The 21,928-nt window shown below is 37.4% G+C and overlaps 1 protein-coding gene across 1 annotated transcript in view; it reads right to left on the bottom strand.

Moving 5' to 3' along the window:
- The window catches only part of LOC107556337 (protein diaphanous homolog 3-like), a 215,796-nt gene that overhangs the window by 148,614 nt on the left and 45,254 nt on the right, over positions 1–21,928 (bottom strand). Inside the window, exon 9 of the mRNA XM_016239434.1 lies at positions 20,052–20,060. Within this exon, the coding sequence (XP_016094920.1) occupies positions 20,052–20,060 (9 nt within the window). The remainder of the gene's footprint in view (positions 1–20,051; positions 20,061–21,928) is intronic.

Genomic DNA, 21,928 nt, shown 5'->3' with positions numbered 1-21,928 from the left:
AGACCAACAAACTTAGACGCACACAGAAAAATAACTATAAAAGTAGGCACGGGGGCCTCAGTGCGTTAAGTTCTGATATGCAAGTCACTTTAGACAACAGCATCTGCAAAACAACAAAGCAAGCATGCACTTTGAAATAACAAATGAGAAACTTTAGTAACAGTTGCTGGCTCTGTGAATCGCATGAATGCTCAGCACGTGTCTCTCTAGCATTTTCAAGAATACGCACTAAAGCCCACATTAAAAAGAGATTAAACCATCTGTGGAAATGAAATGAGGAGACATGCAATGATTATCATGATAAAGTGCATATTTATGATTGGTGATTTGGTGCCGGAGCTGGCAGACCCGATTGTGTGCGTTTCCAATAATGCTGCAGTATTTGTAGAGGTTTGTACGGGTAATAAGACAGGCCGCAGGGAGACAGTCATCAAAGGACCTGACAATAGAAAAGGCCTGTAATGTTACAGAAAACCCAACATTAATTAAACACTCTCCTCCTCCTTTATCCATCTCGCTCGGATTCTTTGTGCACTATCTACCCATCTCCACCTGTCATCCATGGGTTTCGGTTTCTCCTTACACTATCCTGCCTTCTCTCTTTTCATTTGCTTGCTCTGTCCACCCCAGGCAGACTTCTCTCCCTGTTCTTGTTTGGCAAGTTTAAAGTTTAGCTGTGAAACAGGATGTGCCGTTTGTGGTCTGAATTAGGAGAGACTTGGGATTCCAGACAGAAGATAGACAGAGTGAGAAAAACCTTCAAATGCTGAAAGCGGTCAAAATAAACTTCAGTCTACAGGGGGAAAAAAACATCAGGTCAAACACACATCCAAAAACCATATGCATATGCAAAACAGAGTTCAGAAATATTTGTTTGTTAAATTTCCATGTTTTTGAATCTTTTTTCCCCTTCTTGTTTCTACAACAGCACTTCAAGTGCATCTCAACACATTTCTGTACACTTCAACAGAGGGTCGGCGGTAGTACCGCAGGGGTCCACCAATTATTGATTGATCTCAAACTTTTTTTTAAAACAAAAATAAAACATTAACCAAAGCTTAAGGTCAGCTATGTGTCATTCAGTAATGTGTCATTTATTAAAAAAATTATAATAATAATAATTTAAATTACATTAAAATTAAAATATAGTATGCTCGTCTACACTTTCTCGTGAATAAGTTGAAGATGGTTTTGGAGTAAAAGCCTTACCATGGCAGAGTCCAATAAAAGCAAGTGTCACCTGCGAGAGCCCCGTGTTCACTCAAAGGACTAAAATTCTTTTTGCAGCGTTAATCTACATGCAAAAAACACACACAAAGAGAGTGGGGGGGTGGGGGGGGGAAAGGAAACATTTCCTGTTTTTCCCCCTTTATTTCATTCTCTCCATCAGGGTGCAAGATAAGTGGATGAGAGGGAAAACAGGTCTATTATCAATTCCTCATTGCAAAAAGGGAAAGGACGAAGCGTGGATGAAAAATCATCTTTGCAAAATAAAGTCGTGGCTGCAAATGTATTTTAAACGAGCCGCTGCTGATGTAAGAGCCTCACGCAGCAAATTGTAAATAAATTGTGCTGCTTTTATTACGAGACTGCTGCAAACAGAGAAAGAGAGAGGGAAACAGAAAAGGATATTAGAAAATAAGGAAGGGGGGGACAGTGATGCTGAGCTTCAGCTTTTAAGACAGAGAAAGAGCTTTATTATGGTGTATTTGATCAGAAGTAGATCATTCACTGTCTAATCTCACTGTTTGCGTCCACACACACAAAAGAACACACATGCTCATCATTTATCACTCAACATCAACCTAAGCTCCATTACCCATGATCCTCTCTGACTAATCAACAGCTGTGTAAGACTCCTGCTAACCTCTTTGACCTCTACTCTATCATTTGCTTTGTGCACACACACACACACACACAAAGGTGCACATAAATACCTCACACATCTCTGACGAAACTGTCCCCACCTACACAATGAAAAATGAAATGTAATTATCACAAATAAGTCTATACAGAAATTCACACTAAATTACTGGTGACCTGACAAAGCGTACACAAAAATCAAACACAAATTATTCCTCCATGTCTACTAAAAACTAGCTTATTTTCCCACATTTCAACTGGTTTCGTAGTACTACAGCTCTTTGTACAATACTTGCAACAAATGATCTTTCAATTCCTCATTGCAAAAAGGGAAAGGACGAAGCGTGGATGAAAAATCATCTTTGCAAAATAAAGTCGTGGCTGCAAATGTATTTTAAACGAGCCGCTACATTACGCTGCTGATGTAAGAGCCTCACGCAGCAAATTGTAAATAAATTGTGCTGCTTTTATTACGAGACTGCTGCAAACAGAGAAAGAGAGAGGGAAACAGAAAAGGATATTAGAAAATAAGGAAGGGGGGGACAGTGATGCTGAGCTTCAGCTTTTAAGACAGAGAAAGAGCTTTATTATGGTGTATTTGATCAGAAGTAGATCATTCACTGTCTAATCTCACTGTTTGCGTCCACACACACAAAAGAACACACATGCTCATCATTTATCACTCAACATCAACCTAAGCTCCATTACCCATCTGACTAACTGACTAATCAACAGCTGTGTAAGACTCCTGCTAACCTCTTTGACCTCTACTCTATCATTTGCTTTGTGCACACACACACACACACACACACACACACAAAGGTGCACATAAATACCTCACACATCTCTGACGAAACTGTCCCCACCTACACAATGAAAAATGAAATGTAATTATCACAAATAAGTCTATACAGAAATTCACACTAAATTACTGGTGACCTGACAAAACGTACACAAAAATCAAACACAAATTATTCCTCCATGTCTACTAAAAACTAGCTTATTTTCCCACATTTCAACTGGTTTCGTAGTACTACAGCTCTTTGTACAATACTTGCAACAAATGATCTTTCAATCTCTTCTTTACATGACCTCAACCGCTTTCAGCTGGAACGATCATTCTTCTCATCACTCGTTCATTTCTCTGTGATTACTAAAGCAAAAAGGCTTCCTTTAAACCTCACTCACTCTTTGATGTGACTCACTTAAGATGGACACTCATGATTGAAAACGCAACAGTTATAAAAAAAATTAAAGCAGCAATAGAACCACAGTGAAAAGGAAAGCAATTATTCTTGGACTGAAATGTGCCACTATTCAGAAGTGAGGGATGAGCTTAAATATTTAACGAAACAAAAATGGTTAAAAGTTTAAAGAAACAAAAAAATAGAAAAACAAAGACGTCAAAAGTATATACACTACCATTCAATGGTTTTGGGTCAATAAGATATTTTAATGCTTTTTAAAAATGCCTCTTATGCTCACTAGGGCTGCATTTATTTGAAAAAATTAAAACTGTAATATTGTGAGACATTATTACAATTAAAAAAAACTTATCTATTTTAATACATTATAAAATGTAGTTTATTCATGTGATGGTAAAGCTCAATTTTCAGCATCATTACTCTAGTCTTCAGTGTTACACGATCCTTCAGAAATCATTCTAATATGCTGATTTGCTGCTCAAGAAACATTTATTATGATCAATGTTGAAAACGTTTGTGCCGTTTATTATTTTTGTGGAAACTTTCTCTCTCTCTCTCACTCTCTATCCAGGATTTTTGATGAACAAAGTTTAAGTAGAAATCTTCTATAACATTATAAAATTCTTTAATGTCACTTGTAATCAATGTAATGCTTCCTTGCTGAATAAATTAATTAAATTCATTAATTAAATTCATTAATTTGTTGTATTTTTGATCATTTAAATGCAGATGGTGAGCATAAGAGACTTCTTTCTAAAATATATTTTTTTAAATCTTACCAACCCCAAATTACAAACGGAAGTGTAATTTCTTTTTTCTTTTAGGGTAAAATTGTAACCGCAAAAACAGGTTCACAGCTGAAGCTGCACTGCACTCTTTATGAGAAAGTATGCAGGCTGTAAACTGTATGGTTATGGCAGCCAAAATAAATATGCAAGAGGTGTGAAATAATAGTGGCCTAATAGTGGGAACACAGTTGGAGCCACATTTAGGAAGACAGTATGAGTGTGTTTGTGTAAGAGTGGGATCAGTACTGTATGTGTGTGGGTCTATTCTGCCTGTGATCGGACAGTGAGAATGGAGCATCCTGCTGCTATCACCCTGGGGTCCGACACAAAAGAGCCAAAGCAGATTAAAGGCTTTAGAGGTAATTCTGCCTGCTAATTTCAACACACATCCAAACACCGCAAATTAATGTGAGGGTGTTGATCAAGCAAGTCCATTTTAAATTTCATAAATAACTCATGAACGTGAGCATGTGTGAACGATCAAGAAAATGGGCTGAATCCCAGTGATATCTCTCTCTTACACACACACAAACAGCTGAGATCATGCTAAAGGACATATTCTATCTGCAATACCCTATTATAATGTGAATAGCTCATAATGAGCAGTTATGTCAAATTTGTTGTGTCCTTTTCTTCTTGTTTCATCTCTCTGTACAAATCTCTCTGTACTATTTCCAGATATGCCATTTCTGGCTACTAAGCGGCACTGTCTCAGGAAAAAAAAAAAAAAAAGTTAACTATAGTGTCACAACTATGCCTGTAACACCTGCCTTTCAAGCTTATACATTGTTTTCTTTTTCTGCAGCTCAGTTGCTCTCGTCATTTGTTTGGGATTCTTCCCTGTCTCTGTTAGTTAGACTCTGGCCTGTTATGTTACCTGAGAGCAGCTCTCCTAATTGGATGCCAGTGATTACGTAACGGCTGATGGACTATGGCCAGAGGTAGTCATTTGGCTGCACTTTTCCTGGCGACCATCTTAGCGAGGTGTATCTAATGCTTCTGGGAGACACAGAAACACTGAAAGGTCTTTAGCTATGATCCCTCCTCTACAAAAAGCTACAGGGAGACAGACCTAGAGGGCTGAAAATACGATGAAAAATACAGACAGAGAGAATGAGAGAGAACCTACATAACCTGAAAAATATAAGTAAACTTATTAGACAAACCAGTGCGGTGTATACAATTTTTATTTTTTAAATAGAGACAAGACCCTCTATAAAATCTGTGGAATATCTGTGATTGGAATGGCCAATGCATTACATGTGGCAGAATCAATAACCAAAACACTGCATATTTCCCATCCCTAAAATTAAGATAAATATAATAAATTCACTTTTTTGATTGCGGCTGATTAAAATAATCAGCAAGCAAATGGCCAACATCAGGTCAAAGCCTCAGATGTCCAGCTATGTCTGCATGAGTGACTTTGAAACAAACCATTCTTCACAGGCAGAGATAAAATGCTTGAAGGGTTGTAGTCCAATCACTCAGGAGAGAGTTATGACAGCAGTGCTCACTCCAGGGGTTCTTAAGGACTTCATTACCCATTAGTCATCAGTGTGACGGCCCCTGAAGCAGCGGTGGTCTTGTGGAACGTTGTGGAACATGTTGACGGAGTGCTGAGAGAGAGTGTGGAAGTGTTTTAATCCCTGGCCACTCTGGTGGGCCGTCACTGAATCGACCAGGGCGTTAGCGTCTGACAGGCTGATTAATAAGGAAAGAATGTGAGGGGCCACACTGTCTTACAGCTACTCCGAGTTTCACACCCTGCTGTGATAAAACACAAAATCAAAAATACTTCAAACTGCATTATTAAGGCGAGGATTGCAGGGGCGGTGCTGTCTGGGCACACAACTTTTTAATAGTTCAACGGCAAGAAGAGAAACACAAATTTGGTCAGTCTTAAGGCCCGTTCACACCAAGGACGATAACTATAAAGATAACGATACAGATATAGTTCAAAAAAACATTCTCAATATTAAAGAATAGCAGAGTCCACACCACAACTATAATGATAAAGACAAAGAGAAACGATATCGTTGGAATTACTTTCAAAACGATTTTTCTCCAGCTGATGAACGATAAAAAAAATCGACAGTCAATTAGAATCCATCCTGCTGTAACGAGCTCAAGAATTTAAAGCGGCAACCGCGCGTGCCCTTTGAATAAACAGACGATATTGTTCGCTGGTATGCATGCTAATATCGTTATCTTTAGTTATCGTTCTTGATGTGAACGGGGCTTTATGCAAGTGAACAACACTAAGACAACAAAATCAAAAGATACTCCAAATATCTAGCATGCATCTCTAATATGTTGGCCATTTATATGTATATTCCACATGTATATTTATATTATTGTATGTATATTTTCTTAAAAAAATTTTAACATCAGCACATATTAAATCTGATCTCACATTAAACTCTGTCTTTCATCACAAATGCTTATAACTCCCTCTGAACTTGTAGCTCTTACAATGATTTTTAATGAGACCAGACATGGAAAACAGTAAAAGTGGTAAGCCATCATAGTGACACCCACAGTTTGTTCAGGAAAATGATGGAAATATGAAATAGCTTGCAAACAAATACAGCAGAAGGTAAAACTGAATTTTATGATAGTTTAAAAAGTACCTACTGTAAGTATATATTTTTTAACAACAAACCACAAATATAATAAATAATACAATATAAAATATAATATGAAATGGTGTTGTCACGGTAACAAAATTTCAGTATTCGGTACCAATACCAGTGAAAATTCACAGTTCTCGATACCAATTTCAGTACCAAAGCAAAACACAAAAACATGCTAATTAAAAAATTTGACTATACTTTCATTTAATCCAAACAGTGTACATATTTAATTTTAAAGGGCTTTTGAAAACCTAGAGATATTCAGCCAAGAATAACATCTAAGTTAGCTAAAAAAAATTTTTTAAAAAGCCCAGAACTGCTATTCTGACTGATATGACACAAACAAATGTTAACCATTTGTACATTCTCTAACACAAATATTTTAGATTCACAATTAATTTAAAAGCCTCTGGTGTGTAAAAATAGTAAATATCATCATGTCCTCCAGTTTTTTTTCCCTAATAAAAGTTATAGGAGCATTAAATAGTTAATAAAGAAACTTCATTCTAATGCTCATTATATTAGCGTTAGCTGCGCTTATGCTAACGATGAACTTCTCTAATAACAGCGATGTTCATTTCAATCCGACATTCAAATTAAAATATTGAATAATATTCATAACAGAAGCGGCGGGGTTTCTATTTGTGGCATATGCAAATTCATTCTCTGCCAGCAGGAGGCACTTGTAGAGCGTGAGAGATAGAGATTTTCCCGGTAATGGCTGTACACAAAGCAGAGCTCCACTCACAAACGCTGCTTTATCAGGCATTACAGGCAAGATGAAATGAAAATGACAACCATAATTTTCTGAAGACAGTTGGTTTCCTTCAGAAATGATATAGTGATATAGAAACACCCGCACCAGGTTTTGACTTTGTCACATGCAGTGCTCATGTTTATTCAACGAAGTCAAAGCCTTTTGGAAAATCTATTTGTGGCGGTCAGTTCTGATATTGTGGCGGGCCGCCACAAATAAATCAACGTGTGGGAAACACTGATCTAAATATAAAAAATTAAAATTAAACTTACCTGCTTGAACTCTTTCATTTGATCTGGGTGTCTTTTGTGTTTTGGTGTGTTTCCTCGTTTTGATGTCGCCATGTCTCAGTGCTTTTATGAAGCGCATCTGCGCACCTTTCAGATAGCACATCAAGAACCGGGTTGGCCGGGTACTCGGTACCACGGTACTTTAAAAAAAACCTGGTACCGTAACGTTTTCATTTTTTTTAGTACCTACTTGGTACCGAAGTACCGGGTCTTTTGACAACACTAATATGAAATGTAAAAATATATCCAGATCATCATGAAATCGCATATGATGCTTTCACCTTATGTATGCGTGTGCTGTGCATTAACTTATGAGATTACTCCAAAAAAAAAAAAAATGTAAATATAATAGTATTAAATAATATACAAATTATAATACTTTACATTATAATATAATATAGTATAGTATAATATTATATTATATATAGTGTAAAAACCTTTAAAGTATTTATTATTTTATTTTATTACATAATATTACATTACATTGAAAATCCCATCCAGTGGGTGAATTTATTTGTGTTTGCTGCAGTAACCTCGTACTTGATTTCATAGTGATCTGGAAAACAGAGGAAATGTATTTTGTTATACATGTTGGATATTATGGCGATTAGACGCCTGATTACGCTCACTGAAATGAAAGCACTTGCTTGATTTCACGGGTGTAGGCCAACACCACTGGCTGAATCATCTCGCAATTGTGGCAACAGCATGGATAGAGAGAGAGACAAACAAATAATGGAGTGAGTGAAACTGCTCCAAGTGTGGCTCATTTCATTTTATACAACAGTCCTTTCTGGTCCTCAAATCTGATTGGCTGAGAGGAGTGCAATATTCTAGTAATAACTGCGCTCCAATCATTTCACCGCTTGTATCACTCTGCTTGTGTTATTTCACACGAGTAAATAATAAATAATACTGTTTTTGTCACAGAATGTAATTAACAATTTTTTAGGTGAGAATGTACTTGTTTTGACGTCAAATATGCGGTTTGTTAATAAAGATAATGTCTATTTGCTTCAAAGTTTTCAGAGATGTGAGCTCCAGGGTGTCAGCGGCCATTCAGTGTCCATGAACCTGCCGAGAGCAGCCTTACCTTGGTCAGATCTTCTGGAATTTGCTGCTGGCTTTGAGGTCTATTTAGTGGTTAAACATGAGATATATATGAGGTATATTAGTTTTGGGTAAATCTAACGGGCAGTCTTTGGTCTCAATCTATTATTTGTTCCAGATCCAATAGTTTTGGCTGAGGGCAAAATCTCATCACGTTATACTTTCTTTAACTTTAAAGTGCCCCTATTATGCCATTTCAAATATTGCCTTTCATGCAGTGTGTAATGTAGCTGTATATTAATGTAAACAATCTGCAAAGTGCATGATAAATTAAGTTATTGTCTCCCAAAAGTAAGAATCGACTCTGAACAGCCAAAACGAGTCATCAGTAATTCGAATTACTGTCGAATACTTGACCCAGCCTCAAACACTGTAGCTTGTTCATGTGGTAAACATGTCGAGAAAACGCTGTGAAAGTAAATTCATTTTATTTTTACTTCCGAATGATGAGGCTAGCAAATAATCAGTGGTTAAAATTCATTTTTTTTCCACAGCAGTACAACCCCAATCTTTTTTGTGTTCCTGTCATTTTACTGACGACAGCTTCTGTAATCTCGGGGAGTTCAACGCGGGATTCACAAAAAGCTTGCTCTTGAAAGATGGCTCAATACAGTTTATTTGGACCAGCTGGCCCTACTGAATTCATCTGTAAGTATGTAAAATAATAATTTATGTTTATATTTTCTATGGAGTGTTCGAGTGTTTTTTGACCTTGCATGCATGTAAACCTAACCTTAACAGGTAAATCACCCTTAACAGATGAAAGGATAGTACGACAAAGATATCGCTTTCCTCAGCGGACATTCAAACTGATGTTTTATTCTGAATGTGACAATGAGCTGAAGAATGAATGTTGTATCAGGTGCAGGTAATCACACTCTCAGTCCATCTCTCTCTTATAATACTCTACATAATACAGTGAGCTTTTAATACAGTGATACAATAAGCTTTCAATGAAGCAATTAAACATTCCTTCATTACTAGTTCTAAAGTGATTAGTAATGGAGGCTTGGGCTCAGCTGTTAAACTGTCAACTTGAGATTTAAATCTGTGGCAGAAGGAAATAGTTCCACACAAAAGAGGGTTTTACAGCCATATCACATGGCTACTTGTGTGATATTGCTCATATAGCCTGTGGCTGATGTACATAAACAGCAAGTCCATGAATATAATGTAGACTAAACATGATTTTGGTCACTGAGAATGAAATTTAGGCCTCCATTCCCCTTCTCTCTTTAAAGGACACCAGTGTCATCTGGATGAGAGATCATGTCCTAGTTGCCTGACCTGAACAACACACATCTGCACAATTAGCAGTGTTTGAAAAGAGCTGAGGCAGATGAGGCAGAGAGAAAGAGTGGCGTAAACGAAGCTGAGTGGATGCCTCTAATAATGGGCTGTGCGTTTCTCCTCCATTAAGCCTGAGCTTTTCAATCGGAGGGCATGGGGGACAGCAGCACAGTGTCCACTGAAGTGCTCATCAGTCTTCGGTGATCCAATTAACATGATAAGATACGCTGTACCAAAGGTAAACGCAACAACCGGGCAGAACGAAACCCTCTAATCACACCGCTGCACAAATGCTTGCTATCAGATCCCTGATAAACTTCTCCTACAAGGTATGATGGGGCAATTACAGTAACAACATTTGGCTAAATTAACAAATAATACAGAAGCAGCCATTGATTAGATTAAAATTACCATCTGCTAACAATGAGACGGCACGATTGGCAGTAAATTGGAACACAGGAAATGCACTCAGATATATAAATCCATCTATCTATCTATAATCAGCACATGTCCACACTCCACAGTTGGTGATGTGTGCAGGTGTGTATGGCAAACAAGGGAGCTGCTCTCAACAATCAAGGTTGGTGAGCACATCGGTGAGCACAAGCAGCCATGCCGAACCCCAAGCGCACTTGGGAGGGAGGATGCAAGAACTGGGTTGTGTGAAATTACGCTTTTCAATCTAATATCTTTCTCTTCTATTACACAAAATCATGCCGCACACAACACCAAAAACAAGAAAGAGGTTGTGCAAATTTCATCGGTCTTTTGTTCTGCTGTTGTGGTTAGTTTGGGGGCGTAAATGGTTTGACTCAGGAGGTTTTACAGCTGTGTAATGACAATCTGCACCAGGGAAAAGCATTTAGTGTGATTTAAATACGCTCTCCACAGGCTAAGCAGTGGCAGAGGTGAAGATTTTTACAGGAAAAAAAATTCATTTCAACTAAAAGCCAAAGCAAAAAAAAATTTCTGAGGCATCCTTGATCAAGATATGAATGTAATGAGATGCAAAGAGAGCCAAGGGTGAATTTCGGAGTTGAAATGCATAAAAACAGTTAATTTTTATGGGCTTAGTTTGAGCACTAGTCCAAAAAATGGAGAGCAAAAAAGGCCTGCCGGTCTATTCTTCGCCAAGTCCTGAAAATCAACAATCAAATCAAAGAACAAAGGTGAATCACTGTCTGGAAAATCTGGGTAACCTATGACAATCTTGTATATCTTTTGTCTGGAAGGAGCAGAGACAAGAAACAGCATTTAGTATTCCCTTAATTTTTCAAAAAATGCTAAATCCTCCTATTCTTTTCTCTCTAAGGTGCTTTGAAATTGACCTTGAATCAGTGAGTCGTATGCGCAGGGAGTGCGAATGGCGCAGTCGTCGTGGAGCAGAGGTGCAAAAGATTCAGCAAGTTCAGTGTGAGGCCTCTCTGATGCTGCATTAGGGATGCAGTTCCACATCCCGCAAAGCCAAAGGGAAATAAAAGGCAGGAAGGCTATTCAACAGCAACCAATTTAGAGGCCTCCAGGAGAGCAGGAGAAGGGGACAAGTCTTAAAACCCCTACCCCCTCGGAAATCCATCGTGGTGCGGCCATCTAATAAACAATTCCATTACCTGGCTTCCCCAGGTGAAATTAAATGTCATGGTTAAGTGTGACATGGAGAGGGGGGAAATCGGCACAACTCCACAGAAATTTCATAGCAGTCATTATCTGTGAGAGTCCACACCAAACCCTGGAGGCACAGGTGAGGCGTTTGCTCTTTCTGATTGATAACAAGATCTTCACCGGCGTTTTACGACTACAAGCGACCGTAAAGTCTCATGGTTGAGTCCTGAATATTTTAATCATGCCGATCTACTGTTAAAGGGCATTCAAGCTGACAGTGATAAAAATCGCTGGAGGTCGCCAAGTCTCTGCCGTGAGTTGTTAGTAAGTGCTCCTGCTCAAGAGCAGTATCCAACAGCATCGGGACACAAAAAAGAAACACGCTTTGAAAATAAAGAGCATTAGTGGTGATGGTTTGGTTTACATCATATATTTGGACCCCATAAGCTTTCATTGTGTGTGTGTGTGTGTGTGTGTAGACAGACAGACAGAAAGACAGAGAGATGCATCCAGCCCCACACTGCCAACTCTCATTGAAAATGAATGACCTCCAGTCACTTTGTCACTGTGAATAGCTATCAGCGTGAATGCGCTTTAACACTAGAACCGCCACGGGGTAAATTTTACCCGTGGCTGTTTTTAAAACGTACATAAAAGATTTTTAATAAAACATTCAAGTCTCCCAGTCACTGACTTTTACTAAAATTGTGTGATTTACAATCCCGTTGTTAAAAACTGTTTAGATAAAACCAGATCAAAAAACGGGGCATTTATACCCTATAACATTTACCCGCTATATAATGCCTGAATGTCCGCGCTGTCATTTTCGTGCCGCTTATGTTTTAACATAGTACATTGCTAGACAACGCCTTTCACTCACTGAATTAGCAGTTATCAGTTTCATAAATAAAGACAAAATGAGTAGAAGGCGATTTATGAATGCTGAAGAGGTATAAGAAGCACTAAATGCCATGAGCGATGGAGAGTCTGATGGTAAGGAGATAGCCTAAGTAAAGTGTCCTGTCGGCTCAGCATCTGACGGCGATCAATATATCATATTTAGACGTTTTATCCTAATGTTACTCATAATTGTTCAAAATTTCGATTAATTATTTAATTTTTGTTTTGCCATTTCTATCATTTATTGTTCGCTTATGTGTTGCTATTTATTCTAGTCTGCCCGTTTCCTGAAGAAAAAAAATTTGATCTGATGTAATGAATAAAACCTTTTTTTTTGATTACCCAAAGTTTATTGCTGTTCTTCTTGTATAATTGAAATTATAAATGATACAACTAAACAGATGAATAATTAACTAGGTGAAGCTGTGCGCTTGAATTTGTCTTCGCATCATATGCAATGTGGTGAATAGGCCTATTATTGCTCATTATTGTCTATAGGTTATTTTAGTAATTTGAATAACATAGGTTATCTTAATTTATTGATTAACGACTTTGTATTATAATAGCCTATTACACCACCCAAATATGTATTTACTTCCTTTTAATTCTCGTTGTCAGTGCAGGCTTGTTTAGCTTAATATTGACCGTTATGAAAAGTGACAAGTGTAGCCTGCATAAAAAAGCCTTGAAAGTAAAACAGCAGGACAAAAATATAGTTGATGACTAGACAATCATTTCATGACTCTAGACACTTCTTTGTGAAGACAGTAGCATAATACAGTCAAATAATATGTTCTTTAGCCATTCAAAAACAGCTGTCATGTGCGTGGGTAAAATTTACCCGCTGGCGCTTTTAGATATACAGCGACCCCTGGCGGTTCTAGTGTTAAGACTGTGGCATTTTAGCAGGCTTGTTCACGTCATTGTATGTCTGTTAAACTGGGTTGCACAGAAACCATATGCATTGGAATGAGTGAGCTAAATGTGTGTAGTAACTCAATAGATGAATTATGACTGACAGCCTCTTTGAAGAGCTGCAGAAATGTGCGCCGAACCAAAATTATCCAGACACTTACACATCCACAATTTCACAGCCTCGATATTTTCACTAAAATGCTTTCATGTACCTGCTTGAGAAATGTAAAGACATCAAACTGCGCAGAGACAGATGTTTTAAAAACCACATTGATGTATCACCAACAGTGGACTGAAAGCTTAAGAGCACAATCACCTGTACAAGCTGTGAGCGCTGGCTTTCAAAAGGCTTCCTATTTCTGACGACCTATTCGATCATGCTGAAAGCCTGTTGTTTGAGTAGGGTTCAGTCATGTTACGTGACAGCTTGATACCGTAAATCCAGACTAAATCAGCGGAGCTCCAAAGGACTGCATTGCAGAAGTGCAGTGATTGATGATGGACCTCTGAGGCTGACAGATTTCAGCCCTCTGGCAAAAACATAGGAACTATCACCAGTTCACTCCTCTGCCATCTCCTCCTGTTATGTCATCTTCTTTCACACATAAAGATGCCTTTGAGCATTCTGTTTTTATTTACTGACAAAATTATCTGCAAGGGGCTCCCCGGAGACAGCAAGAGATGGACCTCTGAGGCTGACAGATTTCAGCCCTCTGGCAAAAACATACGAACTATCACCAGTTCACTCCTCTGCCATCTCCTCCTGTTATGTCATCTTCTTTCACACATAAAGATGCCTTTGAGCATTCTGTTTTTATTTACTGACAAAATTATCTGCAAGGGGCTCCCCGGAGACAGCAAGAGTTCACAGCATTTTCCAAAAACTTCCGATGTGTGAGACTACACTGTAAGATTCCCAAGAGTCCAGTTAGTTTCTCCCTCCGTTTACACCGGCCTTGTCCTCTTTCAAAAGCATCAACACTTAACCTCAACAAGCTGCACTTATCCTTTAAAATCAATCTCCCTTCTTCCACAAATGGGTCGAAATTGGTGTCACAGTGGAGAGGTGCGATTAAGCACTGAATTTCTGTGATGTCTGTGCTCAAAAACTAGAAAAATATCAGTGCTAGCAGAACGGCAGAAGAACAGTGTATCCGTTAGAAAACAATCCCCATAAAGCAAAAACAAAATGGGCTTTCACTAAATAAGTAGTGTTTTGAAAAGCCATCTTGCTATATATCTGTATTTTTAATCAAAAACTCGGTATGACATCTGCTCCACAAAGTAGAACAAACTGCACAGTTCGTGTGAATGAGTGATGTTTCTCTGTTAGTGGTCCTGCCCTTCTCTACAGTGGCACTCTGATCAGGCTGTCTGTGTTTGGTCCATGCCAGCTTTAACATTTGTCTGTCTTCATCCAACTGTGCCAGCAATTTGGCCTCGTGCTGGGCACTCTAAAAATGGCTTTTAATAACTGTCTGAATGGCACAAATATAAACAGATGCTGTTGCCTTCTCTTGGCCACCCTGCCACTCAGATTCAGTCTGAAAGGGCGTGTGAAGCTAATTATCAAAAAAACTAAAAGCAGCAATGCATTTCTTTGATTGAGATTTAATAAAAGGAGAACAAGACAACATCCTCTGCTGTCTGTCTCTCAACTTGTCTTGTAGTGGTGTGTGCCAGGAGTGGGAAAAATATATATATTTTTATTCTATTCAAAAGCTTTGGGTCAATAATGCTATGTAAAATAATATCTAAAACTATCATTTAAAAGGATATAAAAATAAACAAACAAAATAAAATAAATACATTTTTATATAATCTAATAATAATAATCATAATAAACAGACTAACGGAAAAAAGCCCCATCGAAAAGATAAATACATATTTTAAATTAGGGAATATATAATATAAAGCAAAGTATTTTAAAGTATTATATATGAAAGTATTATAATATATAAAATCATGTGTGTATATATAATATGAAACATTAATATATAATATAAAACACTGTAATATAACAAAATAAACATTTATTATTTAAAATATACACATTGTAAAACTACTAAGTGTTCTTAAAAAGGCATATTATTTTTAAAAACATAGCTGGAATGTGTGTGTGTGATTGAAATGGCCATTATCTAACATGTGGCAGAAACGATAGTCAAAACATTGTTTATTGTTCATCTCTACAAATTAACCAAACGAGTAACTGAATATGAACAATATGTGAGATAGAAAACATGTGACGGAGTGTGTTGAGCAATCACTACATAAGCAGAAAGAGTCTGACTTCAAAGGTAGAATGCTATTGGCCAACCTCTGAGTGAGCAGCCTTGTTTCAAGGTCTTCATGCCAGTTCATGTAATGATAAAAACACAATATTTGTGAAATAACCGGCCTTGTCTACCTTGATCCAGAGCAATATTGTTTCTTCAATCTGACCTTGTACAAGAGGCCTTCAGCGGTATTGAAGCGCACACAATACTGGAACCCTCAAACATGGAAATTAATTCTGCAGTTCAAATACTTTGCATTAGCATGCTAGATCAGTTTTCTGTCCAATTCTCTATGGTGAAACCCTTTGATCTACAAAAACAGGTTTTCTTAATACCGTTTGAAAATGTAGCCATCTATCAGACATCTCAAAGCTCTATATTGATTTTACAAAGCAGGAAACTTATTCTGATTCATATTCTAATCACTTATTCTGATTTAGACCAAGTTTCTGCAAACCAGAACAATCCTTCAAACCAACAAAGTGTTCTCGGATTAGCACTGAAACAGCTTGAAGAGAGAGGTGTCAGTAAATATAATAAAGACAAAAGAATCACAATTAGAGACATATCCCGGTCAGAGAGGAGGTGTGAATGTGAGAAGGGGACAACCAAACATTAACAGGCCTGAAAATAAGACACAACAGACTGAATGAATGCTTAGAAGATGTGGCTTTAGCTCCACTGCGTTTCTAAACAGCAACACAGCCAATTTCATATTTTTGTCATGCAAATAAACTTTTAATAACTTTACAATACATTTAAGCCTTTATAACTATTTCTTTATGACTGTAATTAAATCTGACTGGAGGGCAACAAATTGCCAAGTTACTTTTTTCCAAATATCAATTTCAAAGTCTTGTAATGCAAAGACTTCAAAACGGTATCGATTTTAGTTTGGGAATGCGATTTGTGGGTGGTTACCAGGTTAAATCTTGTCAGAATGATCATATTTACGAGATAAGCATAAATGAGTACTGACTTTTCAAACTGGGGGCATGCCAATTACTCAATCATGGTGGAAATAAATTGGTACTGGCCATAATTATGTTTAAATTGTGACTGCTGATTGTATAATTTAGGATGTAAACATTCTGTACACCGTTGATAAGGAATAGCCTAAACTGGCTATAAAGCTTGCCAGAAAATACAATTAATTTAAGTTTTTTAAGACAACAGGCTAACGTCACTTTACTGTTCAAAAGTTTGGAGTCAGTAAGACTTTTTTTGTAAGAAATTAACACTTATTCAGCAAGGATGCATTAAATTGATCAAAATGACAGGAATAAAACACATTTTAAATTATATATTAAAAAAAACATTTTAAATTGTAAGAATACTTAACAATATTACTGTTTTACTGTACATTAGACAAAAAAGGCAGCCTTGGTGAGCATAAGAGACTTCTTTCAAAAACATTTAGAAAAAATTTAATTATTCCATATTTTATATTATGTTTTTATGGTGTAATTTTATTTTATAAATAAATACATTTATAAATACACATTCAAACATTTTATAGAATATTAAAGGAACACTCCACTATTTTTGAAAATAGGCTAATTTTCCAACTCCCCTAGAGTTAAACAGTTGAGTTTTACCGTTTTCGAATCCATTCAGCTGATCTCCGGGTCTGGCATAGCACTTTTAGCTGCAGCTTAGCATAGATAATTGAATCTGATTAGACCATTAGCATCTTGCTCAAAAATGACCAAAGAGATTCAATATTTTTCCTATTTAAAACTTGACTCTTCTGTAGTTACATTGTGACCGACCGAAAATGAAAAGTTGCGATTTTCTAGGCCGATATCTAGGCCGATATGGCTAGGAGCTATACTCTCATTCCGGCGTAATAATCAAGGAACTTTGCTGCTGTACCATGGGTGGTGCAGGAGCAATGATATTATAGTATAGTATAGAGCAGGGATCCTTAAATCTGGCCCACGAGATCCACTTTCCTGCAGAGTTTAGCTCTAACCCTAATCAAACACACCTGAGTTTGCTAATCAATGTCTTCAGGATCATTAGAAAATCACAGGTAGGGGAGTTTGATTAGGGTTGGAGCTAAACTCTGCAGTGCATTGGCCCTCCAGGGAAAGATTTGAGGAACCCTGGTATAGAGTACAGTTCCTAGCCATATCTGCCTAGAAAATCGCAACTTTTCATTTTCCGTCGGTACATGCTTAGTACATGATGTAACTACAGAAGAGTCAAGTTTTAAATAGGAAAAATATCGAAACTCTGGTCATTTTTGAGCAAGATGCTAATGGTCTAATCAAATTCAATGATCTATGCTAAGCTGCAGCTAAAAGTGCTATGCCAGACCCGGATGCCCACGAGATCCACTTTCCTGCAGAGTTTAGCTCTAACCCTAATCAAACACACCTGAGTTTGCTAATCAATGTCTTCAGGATCATTAGAAAATCACAGGTAGGGGAGTTTGATTAGGGTTGGAGCTAAACTCTGCAGTGCATTGGCCCTCCAGGGAAAGATTTGAGGAACCCTGGTATAGAGTACAGTTCCTAGCCATATCTGCCTAGAAAATCGCAACTTTTCATTTTCCGTCGGTACATGCTTAGTACATGATGTAACTACAGAAGAGTCAAGTTTTAAATAGGAAAAATATCGAAACTCTGGTCATTTTTGAGCAAGATGCTAATGGTCTAATCAAATTCAATGATCTATGCTAAGCTGCAGCTAAAAGTGCTATGCCAGACCCGGATATCGGCTGAATGGATTCAAAAACGGTAAAACTCAACTGTTTAACTCTAGGGGAGTTGGAAAATAAGCCTATTTTCAAAAATAGTGGAGTGTTTCTTTAAAGGTAGGGTAGGCCATTTTGGAAAGGATAATAATCGCAAGCTATATTTGAAAGCATAAGATCCCACCCTACCTGCAAATCACTCTGCAAAGCCACGCCTCCTTCAAAACACATGAACACGCACAGGCAGACCAGAGGCTAACCAGCGACACGATGAGAGACTGCGTTGGTGGAGGGTTGAATGCAATGCTGTCAGATTAACTCACGTCTCATTCACCGATGAGAAAGCATTACAGAACAAAGCACATATTACATTAATAACACCTCCCATTCTCGCTCGATCTGGAATAGCGTAATGGAATGCACTGATGTATCATGTCTGCGTAAACGGGGTACACAGAGGTATGCAAATATACATGTTGACAGGCAGGTAGGACAGCCTATCATAGTCCTCGGACCGAATAATCTGACTGGTCAAACATTTTATGGTCCTATGCCTTCCACAGATGATAAATACATTTAAACCACTTAACTTACTGATCGCTTTCGGGACGTGAAGTGACTTTCAACCAGCTTAACTAAAAAAGTTTTTGAACCAAATCACCTACCTTGTCTTTAATAAAGTATCTAAATAAATTTTTTTTAAATAATAATTACTTAATCCAGAAATACATTTTCATAGATAAAATGAAAGTCCTTTGAGTTCCTGGGCTCTAAAAACGGCCACCAAACTTTTGAACGGTAGTGAACATATCCTATTATTCACTGTGGTAGCATAATGATAAGATACAAATATAAAGTACCAAACGCACACTTATTGCACAAACTTGCTCTACATTGTGTCCAACTAGCACTAAAAAAAAGAAAGAAAAATGGTATGGTGCAAAATCCTATTTAAAAAATCATAAACAGGAACTTAGCAGGAGGAATGAAAGGTGCCAAACACACACAGCCCCTTGTAAACCCAGTGCTGACAGAAAGGAGATGGTGGTTGTGCCATGATGGGGCCAGTTTGACATTTAAATGACTTGTGTGCCCACAGCTGGAGAGAGCTGGCACAACACCAGAGCGGCTGCCGATTCACTCTGGTCATAAACACTCATCACTGACAGGAAATGAGGGAGAAAACAGGCATCCGCAGGTATGAGGAGAAGACGAGGACGGATGCAGCTGTGTTCGGGTCTGTGGACCGAATGACCGGTGGGAAAGCATCTGCCATGAAAGGTGAGATGGATCTATCGTTGAATTTAACTATAACTCTGAAAGTGTGAAATATCTGTCTACTCTAATCTCTCACACTCACACAAATGAGCATGGACACGGAGGCGCATCCATCAAGACCCCTGCTGACCTGGGAAAAAGGTTGCGAGTGTAAACATAATGACAATGATGTGAGCTCTTAAATTGATGTGCTTGGGGGAAAAAAAGAGCCTTTGACATTTAAACACAAGCTAATGAAGTTAGTCAGAGGCCCCACCATAATGGCTGGTACACGGCTGGCCTGCGGGTAAGATGTGAGAAATGAGTGCACTTCAAATGGCAAATGAGGAAACGTCAGTGAATGTCTCATTGGACAGGTGTTGTGTGTTAAAAGACAGAGCAGAAAAAAACAATGAAAAGAGAGAGAAATGGAAAGAGCAAGCAAAAAGCAAACTGACCTTTGGCTTCTGTTCCAGAAAGCAGACAGCAGGGCATGCAATAAAAGAGAGAGAGAAAGAGAGAGGGATTGTTGATTAGAAGCAGGTAGCCATATGGACTGTCATGCTTTGTACTGAAATAAAAACTCTGAGCTGGGAGCTAAGTGAGTTAGCCAGTTGTCCGTCTGCAGTGTGTAATTCAGTTAAAAGGCTATTAAAAAGCTCTAATATACCCCCATAGACAGTGCAGGGCGGATATATATAAAAGCTGGGACTAGACAAGTCACGCTGGTGCCGTTTTTCGAACTAAGGTTATGGAACAGCACAAAAGACGTGGCTTATATATAATGCCGAACAATTTCTAAGTAAAAATGTTGCAAGAATTCTCAGAAACAACTTGACCTAGGTGATATAAGGCAATTTCGTCTGGCATCTTCAGTGTGGCCTCTTGAACAAACACAATCCTTCACCTCTGTACCTGTGCTAAAACAGATGCTCAGAAAACTGTGCTAAGAAAATTACAATTAGTCTTTAGCATCTCTGGGGATGGTTTAAAAAAAAAAAGCAAGGATCAGGAACCCGCCAGCACTGCGTCATTAGCCTCTCTTTAATTCACGATTAGAGTGATAACCTGCAGGCCAAGCCGGACTGATTAACTCGTGCAGACCTGCACTTACTCAAACTGCCAACCTGGGAGCCCAAGCAATCAGAAGAAAGATAGAAGTCAGTGTAACATGCTACATGCAATCACAGGGTAAAATAAGAGCAATATTTTGTGCTTATTGACACTGTTTGACTATTGCACTTACATAAGTTTTTATTCAAAGAGAAAATTCAGTTAAAACTTTTCTGTTTTTCTGACAGAAATTCTGTCATTTACCTGTATGACTTACTTTCTTCAGTGGAACACAAAAGCAACTTCCACTGGACATTCAATGTCATTGTATAAACAAAATCTATGGGACTTTTTAGCCTGTTTTATCATCTGCCAAGTAAACATAGCTTAGAAAGTAATAGTACACTTCTCCACAAAACTCACATTATTGAAAATATCATGTCTGTCATGTCTGTACCTCAGAAAATTAGAAGAGACAATTCGACATGTTGCATGCAGTTATACAACAAAAAATCCTCTACAATATTTTGTAATTTACAAAAGTTTAAATATTGCACATACATTTCTCATTTACCTGTAAAAAATAACCAGGCATTGACCAGTATTGTTACTGTTATTAAAAATAGTTTTCATTAATTGAAATAAAGCTGCAGTAAAATAAAACTTAAATATTAGATGAAAAAGAAAAACAAAAATTTGAAATGTTGCCTTGGCAACTAACTGAAACAAAACAAATTTAAGATATTTACATTTAGTCAGTTAGCAGATGCTTTTATCCAAAGCGACTTACAAATGAGGACAGTGGAAGCAATCAAAATCAATAAAAGAGTAATGATATACAAGTGCTATAACAAGTCTCAATTAGCTTAACGCAGTACAAGGGTTTTTTAAATAATATAATAAATAAAAAGAAAACAGATAGAATAGAAAAAGAATAGAGCAAGCTAGTGTTAGAGATCTTTTTTGCTTTTGTTAATTGTATAATAAATGAAAAGAAAACAGATAGAATACAAAAAGATTAGAAAGCAAGTGTTAGTTTTTTTTTGTTTTTTACGAAAACAAGCAGCAAATGAATAGAGTGCAAGCCTAAAAGGGACAAGTGTTTTTTTGTTGTTGTTTTTAAGACGAAGTACTAAAATAAACAAAAAAATGAGGAAAAAAAAATAATAATAATAATAATAAAATAAAATAAAATAAAATGATTGAAAATGCAAAAGCACATAAAATGATTAAAACTAAGATTAAAATGGGGGGGGGGGGAAAAAGAAAAAAAAAACAAATC

The sequence above is a fragment of the Sinocyclocheilus grahami genome, unplaced genomic scaffold (assembly GCF_001515645.1).
Source record: "Sinocyclocheilus grahami isolate Dianchi unplaced genomic scaffold, SAMN03320097.WGS_v1.1 scaffold20.1, whole genome shotgun sequence".
Classification (NCBI taxonomy): Eukaryota; Metazoa; Chordata; class Actinopteri; order Cypriniformes; family Cyprinidae; genus Sinocyclocheilus; species Sinocyclocheilus grahami.
Note: the sequence above shows the minus strand (reverse complement) of the source record. Positions and strands in the feature narration are given on the sequence as shown.